This window comes from Leptinotarsa decemlineata, unplaced genomic scaffold (genome assembly GCF_025532065.1).
Source record: "Leptinotarsa decemlineata unplaced genomic scaffold, Ldec_3_MD MMD2_tig00026328_RagTag_RagTag, whole genome shotgun sequence".
In the NCBI taxonomy this organism is placed as follows: Eukaryota; Metazoa; Arthropoda; class Insecta; order Coleoptera; family Chrysomelidae; genus Leptinotarsa; species Leptinotarsa decemlineata.
Window position 1 is genome coordinate 7702167 of NW_027412688.1, and position 10815 is coordinate 7712981.

General features: G+C 34.2%; 3 protein-coding genes across 7 annotated transcripts in view; 1 reads left to right on the top strand and 2 right to left on the bottom strand.

Moving 5' to 3' along the window:
• LOC111507889 (uncharacterized) overlaps positions 1-2465 on the bottom strand; it is a 32301-nt gene extending 29836 nt beyond the window's left edge. For 2 of the 3 annotated variants that reach the window (XM_023163269.2, XM_023163268.2), the window contains exon 1: positions 2331-2465. In XM_023163269.2, coding sequence (XP_023019037.1) covers positions 2331-2414 — 84 coding nt within the window. In that variant the 5' untranslated portion in view covers positions 2415-2465. The remainder of the gene's footprint in view (positions 1-2330) is intronic. The other variant, XM_074181973.1, reaches the window with a different exon arrangement.
• A 297-nt stretch (positions 2466-2762) lies between these two features.
• On the top strand, positions 2763-8477 carry LOC111507885 (putative nuclease HARBI1). Of its 3 annotated transcripts, XM_074181974.1 has the most exons (4): positions 7124-7239; positions 7294-7566; positions 7616-7900; positions 8111-8477. In XM_074181974.1, the coding sequence occupies exons 2-4, from the start codon at positions 7329-7331 to the stop codon at positions 8419-8421; spliced, it is 834 nt and encodes a 277-aa protein (XP_074038075.1). In that variant the 5' UTR covers positions 7124-7239; positions 7294-7328; the 3' UTR covers positions 8422-8477. The 3 variants fall into 3 exon arrangements, with proteins under 3 accessions (XP_074038077.1, XP_074038076.1, XP_074038075.1); XM_074181976.1 differs by lacking the exons at positions 7124-7239; positions 7294-7566 and adding an exon at positions 2763-2912 and having other exon boundaries at positions 7683-7900; positions 8111-8476; XM_074181975.1 differs by lacking the exons at positions 7124-7239; positions 7294-7566 and adding an exon at positions 2763-2912 and having other exon boundaries at positions 8111-8475.
• Positions 8478-9473: 996 nt separating this feature from the next.
• Positions 9474-10596, bottom strand: LOC141485565 (fibrinogen silencer-binding protein-like). The gene is made up of 3 exons (XM_074182429.1): positions 10137-10596; positions 9861-10077; positions 9474-9775 (listed from the first exon to the last, which is right to left on the bottom strand). Exons 1-3 carry the CDS (start codon positions 10311-10313, stop codon positions 9474-9476), a joined length of 696 nt encoding a protein of 231 aa, XP_074038530.1. The 5' UTR covers positions 10314-10596.
• Between the last annotated feature and the right edge of the window lie 219 nt (positions 10597-10815).

A 10815-nucleotide genomic window follows, 5' to 3' on the forward strand; every position in this document is an offset into this window, starting at 1 on the left:
AACCCTCACATTTTTCATGAAGTGCATACTCAACGACCACAAAAATTAAATTTATGGGTTGGAATTTTTGGTGAGCGTATTGTTGGCCCATTGTTTTTAGAAGGCAATTTAACCGGACAATTGTATCTGGACCTTCTGGAAGATACTATTAATCCCCTTCTCACTGATATTATTGAAAATGACCACAATTATCGGGAGGATCTGTCAATATTTCAACAAGATGGGGCTCCTCCGCACTATGCTCTGCCTGTTCGGCAGTATTTAGATCAGACTTTTCCGGATCACTGGATTGGGAGGCAGGGCACTATCGAATGGCCACCTCGATCACCAGACCTTTCGCCGATAGATTTCTTTCTATGAGGTCATTCGTCCAAATAAAAAAAAATATATACACCGTTGTTTAGTTTGTCTTTCAAACGATGTGCGACTCGCCCCCAGTTTCCTATTAAATTTCCGAGGGTTGTTCACCCTTTGGCCCGGGGTTGAAGTGACGACGCTGTAAATGGGACAAAACTATCCCCCTCCCAATAAAAAATCGACCTGTCTGAGCGTTTTTTAGGATTTGCAAGATCAGTACCCAAAACCTCCATGTCAAGTTTTTGATGACCCACCCTGTAGAGGCTACAATTTACATTTGGTCATGACATAACGATAAGTATTGAGTAAGTCCGAAAAATGCTTGCTCCCTGAGAGCTATTTTGTCGTGCGCTGCCTGTACCTACTGTTGGAGTTACCGTAAGATTGTTTATCTTAAGTAATTGTCCGCGATAGCATAAATCCAGCTCATATGTGGTAGTCACTATATGCAAAATACTGAGCCATAAATGCAAATAAATTGGATACCTTTTTTACAATGCACATTCCAGAATATCTGTCAAAATTGTCGTTTTAAGTAAAATATAGATAAACTTTCTCTTTGTAACTTGGCCGAAGGGTGGTTTAAGTAATGAAGCGCCATCGCTGAGAACGCGACCCGAACACGGGCAGAGACGTGAGGGTAGACGTTATTGACGGTTGTGTAAGTTTTGCGAATTTCTTTATCTATTTGAAAATCTATGTTTAAAATCTGTTTTTTCGTTAACCAGCTGTCGCACCCCTACAAACGGCAACCCTCAAAAGTCGAAACTTGTGCGAACTAAGGACTAACGGGATCTTATCTTTTAACGTGTGATTCCTAACACGGGTTGGACGATAGCAAGTGAAAATCGATCGTTTAGCCTGGAGCTTGAACCACCGACCAACACAACAGTCGATTTGAGTGAATGAACAAAGCACCCCGTCGAACCGACCGGCTACCGACCGACCAAAACATAGGTAACATAATTCGATTCTCGAAGTTATTCATTTCACAGTGCAATTGATATATTTCTTTAGTTATTGTATTTTAAAGTAAAAATATAAATTGCTAGTTGTTGCCAGCTCTTATATTAACGTACAGCCGAAGCTACTGAACCTGGAATCTTAAAATATGCAGGTAGGTCCTTTGTATAGCGTAAATAAGCATCAAGAAAGGGAATCAGGAATTTCCACCCCCAAAGGGGAAAAATGGTGGTTCAAAGATTTTATTGAATTTCGTCAGTTTTAAAGTTTTGGGTTGATAAAATAGTATTGTAACAATTTGTTCAAAATGGTCTGTCACGAAACTTAATATGACAAACCAAATTCTACTTAGTCGCGGGCAACAACTAGTCCATTATGAACAATCATCAATCAATAATATCTTTTCACAATATAAAACAGAAGGAAAGAATACGATTCGGTTTTCTCATTCATTGAGTTGTCCGAGTTCTCTAATTTATCAATTTCTAAGCATTGCGTTTAAAACCTTCCACTTTCAAATATAATACGTTATAGTTGTGGTTTAACTTTTGTCCCTTTACAAAAAGATAGTTTGCAAATGTGGAATTGATCTTCACATTCAGAACACAACTCCTATGTTCTTTTATTCTTTGGGAAAATATTCTTCGCGTTTGGACAATATAAGGTTTTGGGCGTTTCACCAATTAAGTTGGCGTCTTCAGAAGTTGAATTAGTTCCAGTGCTGAAAACAGTGTATGTTTTGGAATAAAACGGAATATATGTAAAATGTTTCCTTATGGATATATTTTAATATAGAGACCTAATGATGACTTCAATGAAGTCCAAAACACTGGCAAAAACTGAATTGTTCATTACGAAAATGCATCACTAAACCTCTTGCATATATAATATATGCTGACCTAAGTTAGGCTAGTTCCAGCCTATGAATTTTATACTTCTCTCAACTTTGTCTGTTTCAGGGTTGAAAACTTTTAGATAATTACTTCATAACTAATTGGAAAAATACATACCACTGTTTCTTTTTCTTGCCCAGAACTCGCATGACAGACCACTAGAATCATAACTGTCTGGAAACAACACCAAACACACTTCATTTTTGTGAGTTTTCTCAGTGTTACTTTTAAATCAATCGGCCACAACTCGATTATGAGAGTTCATTGGTCCGTCTTTTTCACTGGCACCTTGCCGAAACGAAGGCCGATGAACAACTATTCAGCCATGAACAATTAGAAATTACAGATCACTTCAATCACCGGTTACAGTTCGCACTCAGTCTGGTTACTAGACTGAAATACCACAGGAAACACACAAGTTGATAATGATGCAATCGGCATTTGATAAAACGAAGTGTATCTCCCCGCAAAGGATAGTGATTACACGACGTTTGCGGACGCGTTTATATTCAATATAATTAATAGAATGAATTCCCAGTCTCGGTTGTCACGTTTTTCCATTGCAACTTTTGGCAGGCAGCGGAAAAGTTTGTTAGTCACCGCGGGGATTCCAATACGAAGCAGGCTTGGATTTCCTTTGATAGTGTGTTCAACGAAATTGAAGTAGTCCGCCTTGAGTCTGAGGAATTCGAAAAAGAGGTATTAGACAATCTGAATGTAAATTAACTGTAAAATCGTTTTTTAAAATTAGCTTTTATTTATATGATCTAAAAAGAAAAAACTGTTCGAATATCATGTAGCATAGTTTGTAGCAAGCATTAATTTTATGTTAAATTTTGAGTAATAGTAAATGAATCTTAGAAAGCCAATGTTTATTATAAAGTCGATGTCGACTTCCTGAACTGAAAATTATGCGTTTGAAATCTACACCAGTCATTTAAGCTTAAATTAGGTAAGAATCTTGGAATTCGAGATACCCAGCTGTAAGTCTGTAAATACTTGTATATTGACACCCTAAAAGTTGTCTCAAAACCTACATATGGTAGGGTGTATGCAACTATTAAATTTCGAAGTCAATGGTCACAAAAATCGGTTTTTTGCGCTTTTTTTGTAAATATCTCATTTCCTATGGGTTTTTTGCTATTTGTTTTCATCATCAATATTGTAGAATAAAAAATTTTCTACAAATTCTGTTAAAAAAAATTTTTCATACGGTGAACCGTTTTCGAGATAGAGGACGAAGAGCGCGCAGTCACAGGATCACTTTAGGTTAACCGGTGCCTTCGGTCGAAATTGCGTGGATCCATTGTTACTCTTGCAAAGAATTATTGTCAGCAAACAATTTGAAAGTAATTTTGAAGAATATCTTCAATATTAATTGAGTCCGTATCCAACAGCTCTATTTGATAATGATGGCATGAGAAAAACAACAAAATCGTCATTGTATGACAACATGAGCCCAGTTGATTTTGTTCCCAATGAAAATAATGTGACGTTCATCATTGATGGCGGATTTCTTCTTTATCATGTTGTAAGGAGCAGAGAAGATACGTTTTCTATTATTTTTGATGAATACATGAATTATTTACAAAGGCATTACAGTTCCAAAATAATTGTTATATTTGACGGATATTCAGACTACAGTAAGAAAGTAAAAGTTATGGAGCAGCAGAGAAGAACTGCTGCACTTTCAAAAACTTATGAAGTCTGTTTCGATGAAACAATGGTTGTACCAGTTACTCAAGAAAAATTCTTATCAAATCGAAATAACAAAGATATGCTCATTAATATGTTAATTGAAAAATCACAAGCTGCAAATATTACTACTAAACAAGCCAGAGATGATGCGGATGTTATAGTTGAAACTGCAATTGAAGAATCAAAGTCTGAAAAAACTACAGTTTTAATAGGACGAGATATTGATTTACTTGTCATTTTAATTGGGCATACACTGTCTTACGAATAAGAAATTTTCTTTAAAAAAGTTGGGAAAGGAAATATAAAAACGGAGATATACTGCTCGACTAAAAGTTTTGATAATTATCCTCATCCCAAAACACATATTTTATTTCTGCACGCATTAAGTGGCTGTGCCACAATTTCTGCGCTTTTTAAAAAGGGAAAAAATAATTTTTAAAATTTTTTGAGAAACTGACAAATTTGGATGAACTAGCTGCAGCATTTGAGGAAGAAAACTGTTCGGCCCTGAGATTATTAGAGAGTGGAACTCAAACCTTATTGGCAGTCTATAATGATCCGAAATCTGTAAAAAATCTCGATCATTTTCGTTATATGCATTACGTCAAGTCTACAAAACTTTAGTCCATTTTTTTACTTTTAATGAAAATAAATGTATTGAATGATATTTTTTAATAAAAAGATTAATTCTTAATTTATTTGTTTTTTTCATCATGTAAGAAGTTATTAATTAGTTTGAAATTCAAATATAATTGCTATATTTTCATTACCAATTCTGTAATTACATGGGCAGGTAAGTGTTGTTAAATAAATTAATACTGAATAAAAAGTGGATAGGTTAGGAAAAAAATTATAAAATATAATATAATAGTTTATAAAAATTGATAAATATTTATAATCATTGATTTATTGATAGTTCATCAACTATATATGGCGCGTTTTCGACCGGAGGCACCGGTTGACCTGAAGTGATCCTGTGACCGCGCGCTCTCCGCCCTCAATCTCGAAAACGGTTCACCGTATGAAAAAACCTTTTCAACAAAATTTGTAGAGAATTTTATATTCTACAATATTGATAATAAATACAAATAGCAAAAAACCTATAGGAAATGAGATATTTACAAAAAAAGCGCAAAAAACCGATTTTTGTGACCTTTGACCTTGAAATTTAATAGTTGCGTATACCCTACCATATGTAGGTTCTAAGACAACTTTCAGGGTGTCAATATACAAGTATTTACAGACTTACAGCTAGGTATCCCGAATTCCGAGGTGAACTTACTATAAAGACTGGACTAATCTCACATTAATCTCAACAGAAGAAAAGAAACGGCTAACATCAGTATGATGTCGTGATCAACAGTAGGAGGTTACAGCCGAATCCAGGTTTCCCCCACCGTTATGGCGTAATTGATGGCATTGTCCTTGACTGGCGCCACACGGCCTTGAGCTATGTGCAAGACCATATGACCTTGAACATGGAGTTTGACCTGAGATTCGAGCCTGTTTCTGGTACATGACCTTGAATTTTGATCTTGAATAACGTCATTGAGTCGCACTTTCAGCAATACTTAGCCTGAGACACAGCCTCGAACTTAGCTTACTGCGATCCTGCGAAAACGGTAATTTATTGATATTTTGCTTCGCGTTGGGGATACCGATATAAATTATTTCAAAAAGTTGCGTAGAAATCGATTTTCATATTCAAGTCCGATTTTCTATTAATAGTTCCGGATGATGAAATAGTCAAAATCAATGAAAAAAAAAATCCATGATGAATATTATGTTTTTCATTCTCATCCCTACATTATAAGGAATTTATTATTTTCGTGGCTATTTACTTGTAAACCATTAATTGAAGGTCGGGGTTGAATATGAATTTAGAATTTTGCGTTGAAATTCGGTATGTCGGGTCAAAATCGATATGTAAGCAACTTTTTCAAATAACTCATTTGGGTATCAACGCGAGAATTTGTCCTTTTCGCAGGAATGCGGTAGGCTGGGCTTGAGGCTATCTCTCGAGCTGATTATTGCGAAAATTGCGGCTCATGAAGGTCTTTGCCTATATCAAAAAAGCAAGTATCTTCTTTCAGAAATGACTGAAATAGAGGGGCGTCTTCATCTTAAGTGTGTCAGCCTGTGTGGAGTTTGACCTTGTATATAAGGTTGGGGGGTAGATGACATACACGGAAAAATGGCACCATTTGACATTGTCTTTAATGGGTACTCTGTACAAGTACAAGTTTGTAGTGGAAGGAGTTCGCAGTGGCAGCAAATGAATACATCAGCCTCAGCGTATGAAGAGAGGCATGTGCACCCCACAAAAACTAAAACTTTGAATCTATCAGAGGAAGCATGATTGACGACAACCCTATGACATTCCTTCATCTATTACATGATACATTTTTCCCAAATGCACACCAATGTGTGTTGGTCTATGGCAGACAGGGGACGGTTTACTTCTATGGTTGTTTTTTTCAGAAAATTTTGGGTTTTCAATTATCAATGGGAGAAAGTTGATGAAATACTCGAGCTTGAAATTGACGACCTTGGATGTGGTACTATGAGAGAGAAACTATTTGTTAATGTGAAGATTCTTGGAATCGCCCTAAGATTCTAAAGTAATTTCCGTCATTCCTTGAGAAAAAAACTATTTTCATGGTATTTGTTACAGTGGAATAAACAGTTCCGCGTACATCTCACTTCACCACTGATGACATCACATATTGTGATATTTGAGTATGATTATGTTACATTAACTTTCGAACGATTGGGACATCAAGATGAATGGTTTGTGATTGTTGATGTGTATGATGTGCTGTGTGTCTGATAGCGTTTAAGGGTCGGTTTATCAATCACCAGCTAACCTCATTTGACAACAGTTTTGTCTTAGTTCCTAGTCAAACTGTTTTTCGTTATCATGTTACCATCAACTGGTAGCTGAAGTCTCAGTGACCGTAACAGTCGCTAGAAAGTGATAGTTTTTTATTCAAGCTGACAGTTATGTAACAGAATATCAGTTCCGATATTCTGTGGTTATGAGGTTGCGCATGCGAAATTAGGTTATTTATGTTTTTTGTGATACAAATGTTATTTGAAAAATACTTTTTGCAAGTAAAGAGTTAATTACTATAATTGTTTAATTATGGAAGTTTTCCATTTGTTAAATGACGAAGGTGAGGATATAGTGGAGTTCATTGAAGCACAAAGAAGATGCTTTCAATGAATTAGATGATGTGGAGTTTGTGAGAAGATTCAGATTGGAGAAAAATACAGTATTATTCATATTAGAACAAATAGAGCAAGCACTTGAAACACCAACAGATAGGTAAGAGTGATTGGATCTTTGTCATGGCAGATTCAAATTTTATGTTTATTTCAGTCTAATTAACCAATTGTTACTGACATTGAGGTTCTATGCAACAGGAAGTTTTTTTAATAACTATTGGTGATTACATGCATGTTAGTAAAAGTTCAGCTAGTAACATAATAAAAAAGGTTTCCTCAGCCCTGGCATTGCTTGCCCTAAGTTACATAATGATGCCAAGAAATGAAAATGAAGTGTCATTCAAGCGTATACAGTTTTATAATAAAGCAAGCCTTCCTAGAGTTATTGGCTCACTAGATTGCACACATATAAAAATTCAGTCTCCTGGTAATATCTTATCAAAATGAAGGGATAAATGAATCATTTATTGTTTTAGGTAAGAATAATGCTGAACTCTTCAGAAACCAAAAAGGATATTTTTCAATAAATGTTCAAACTGTTAGTTCAACAGATTTGAAGATCATGGATCTAGTTGCCCGTTGGCCAGGTTCTACACATGACCAAACCATCTTTGATCATTCCAATTTGAAACGTAGACTGGAAAATGGAGAATTTGGTAATAGCTTATTGGTGGCAGATAGTGGCTATGTCAATACTCAACACATTATCACACCATTGCTAACACCGGGTAATGAAGTAGAGCAGTTGTATAATGAATCAGGTGATTGTTCATTTCATAATATTAAGTTATGTCAGCTAAAAAAGTTTGTATTTAAATTCCATACAATATTTCAGAAAGTAATTTTTATAGTAAAGTTTTTTACTGAAATGATATTTCAAGTTAATGAGTTCAATAATATATTTTCAAACTCTCTCTGCAGTTTATATTTCAAGTTTCTTGAAATGTTTCTGTAATTACTTTTTTTTTTAGTAACACGAACTAAGAATCCAGTAGAACGTCAATATGGCGTGTCGAAAAGGAGGTTTACTGTTTTAGCATTAGGGCTTCAACTTAAATTAGAAACTGCACAAACAGTCATTGTTGCTGTAGGAGTGTTGCATAATATTGCCATAGATAAAAGAGAACAAGAACCACCCCTGGATCAAGAAGTCAATTTAGCTAATATAATTTATGTTGAAGACACTGAAGTTGATCCTCCAGACCATAATATTAACAACGCTAGAGAAATTTTATTAAATGAATATTTTCCAGCTTCAGTTCGAGAAAGAAGAGAAATATAAAGATATTATATTCTAATTTATATTACAAACAGTAAATCCAATTTCAAAAATAATGTATTTCATTTATATTCATCTGATGAGAAAAAATTCAGGTTAAAAATATGAGGATATAATGGAAAATTCAATAGTTTTAAGTTTCATAAGAACAACACTTGAAAAGTGCACATCAGGAAATAAAAAAAAATAACATATAAATTATTTTTATGTAATAAATAAATTTTCTGTCAGAACAATACATTCAGTTTGGTAAAATCACATTTATGTCTTGAGTACCTATGAAAATAAAATAAATAAAAATAAAGTAAATAAACTTCAAATGTATATCAATAATCAACAAAACATAAGAAAATGAAATAAACAACAATTCTGACAAACGAAAAATAAACAAGGAAAAATTTATTAGATATCACAAGTCCACCCTGGAATTATAGCTACAAATTAAATCTTTGATTTTGTCTTTTCAAACTCATATTTCAGCAGACTTATTTTCAATTCTTGCTCTTTGGTTTTCAATTCCAGAATCTTCATTTTTTCGTTTTGTTCTTTTCTATTTTGCTCCAGCATTTCTTCTGCGACTTTTTTTTTCAAATGCCACTACCTCAATTTTTTTTCAGCTAGCAATTCAAATTTAGCTCCAGCCGAGGACATACATTTTTTTTTCAGAGAAACAGGCCTTCTTCGGCTGTACCAACTTCCTCCCTAAAATGATATCTGAATTAAATCTACAATGTTTCAGTAAGACATGCCCCTCTATGTTTTTCAGGTACTTGAAACATTTTGGTATGCACTTCAGAAATATTAAATACAACAAGAATATAATCAGCTCAAAAAACATGACTTGATCATAAAGATTATAATTGAATCATGAAAAATAAACTAATAACTTTTTGAAGATACCTGACAATTTAAAAGCGGCTAATTTCATTCTACTATTTAAAAAAATTACATATCCTACCCTCAGACGTTTTCCTTGTCACTGTACGTATAGCAATGTACTTTTTAACAAGGAAATAATAAAAAATTATTATTAATAATAATTTTTATAATCCAAGTCAATCTGAAAAAAACTCATGCTCATGAATCTCTTCTTGATTAATGTTTGGAGTTTTACCATAAGAATGGTCAGAGACGTAGTTAAAATCTACATTTTCTTCGTCTGCCATTGTTTTAGTACTTATATCACATTCAGTTTTTCTAACATTTTTTTCTTCATTAACAGAGTTTTCATGCGGTTTCAATATAGGATTGATATGTGTTTTCAACATTTTATTATTTGGTGGAGTCCAATCATCAAGTACATCTTCAGTTTGACTTTCCTCAACTTGGGTATCTTCATAAGAGAGTCCTGATATACCTGGGAGACATCAATAGAGAAAAATGAATAGGTGTATTACTTGATACAATAATCCCAAGTATTTTCAAATAACACTTGTACCTACCAGCCACACCATCTGAATCAAAATTATTTTGAAGGCCTTGAATACTGAAACTGATTGTTTCTGCCAATATTTTCTCTTCCTCCGTTTTTGGAGTTGGCGGACAAATGTATGTTCCTCCTCCTGTGCCTGTCACATATTTGTGATGTTGGTGAAATCTTTTCTTCAACTCTTTCTTTATGGCCTCATATTTTGTTTTCAATTGCTTGGCAGTTCTGGGCTACAAAATAGTAATTATAAACTGTTTCGACTTCATTAGGAAGTTTTATTGCCCCTTACAGGTCCTGATGCAGAGGAATTAAAGCCAATTTCAACTCTTTTCCAGGCCTCTTCTTTCTCTTTCCATGTGGTGGCATCAGTTTTTTTGTACTCAATGATAAGTTTATAGGAATTGGCAATTTTTATTAGGAGAGATCTGTCTGTTTCGGTAAAATTGGATGTTCTCTTATTGCTCATTCTCGTTTTTCATTTGCCCTCGGAACTCATATAGCTTATAATGTATAACTCATGAACTTTCTGTTAGCAGTTGTCATTTTTGAAAATCAATCCTCCAATAGAAACAAGGCCCTGAAATTGTCACTCATGCCAACCTTAATCAACTAACAGTTATTAAACATTAGCATCAGTCAGGGTATGATAAACGATTTGAGTAGTAACTGCAACATTGACTATCAGCTAAGCTTAGCTTCGAGGTAGCTAACAGGAGCATTTAACTACGTATTGATAAACCGACCCTAAGAGAGTTAGTTATTGCCTGGAAGTTACGGAAATGTCAATAAATGGATATAGTCGTTAACTACGTAGTGGGAGATCATCATGAAAAATGAGAAATGAAACTTCCTGTTTTTCACTACTTTTATTTGTGACTTCATTTTCGTCCTATTTCAAAATAGGTTCGAAGACATTTTCGTTATGAAAAATAAAACTTTCTATTTTGTGTGAAAAGACAATGTAATTT

What these genes read in the sequence shown, in the direction of transcription:
- LOC111507885 (XM_074181974.1), top strand. Translation starts at nt 7,329, where the DNA reads ATGCAACAGGAAGTTTTTTTAATAACTATTGGTGATTACATGCATGTT. An exon ending in TATAAAAATTCAGTCTCCTG is followed by an intron (nt 7,567 to 7,615) that starts GTAATATCTTAT and finishes TTATTGTTTTAG; the next exon opens with GTAAGAATAATGCTGAACTC. An exon ending in GCAGTTGTATAATGAATCAG is followed by an intron (nt 7,901 to 8,110) that starts GTGATTGTTCAT and finishes TTTTTTTTTTAG; the next exon opens with TAACACGAACTAAGAATCCA.
- LOC141485565 (XM_074182429.1), bottom strand. Translation starts at nt 10,313, where the DNA reads ATGAGCAATAAGAGAACATCCAATTTTACCGAAACAGACAGATCTCTC. An exon ending in ATTCCTCTGCATCAGGACCT is followed by an intron (nt 10,078 to 10,136) that starts GTAAGGGGCAAT and finishes ACTATTTTGTAG; the next exon opens with CCCAGAACTGCCAAGCAATT. An exon ending in TGATTCAGATGGTGTGGCTG is followed by an intron (nt 9,776 to 9,860) that starts GTAGGTACAAGT and finishes GATGTCTCCCAG; the next exon opens with GTATATCAGGACTCTCTTAT.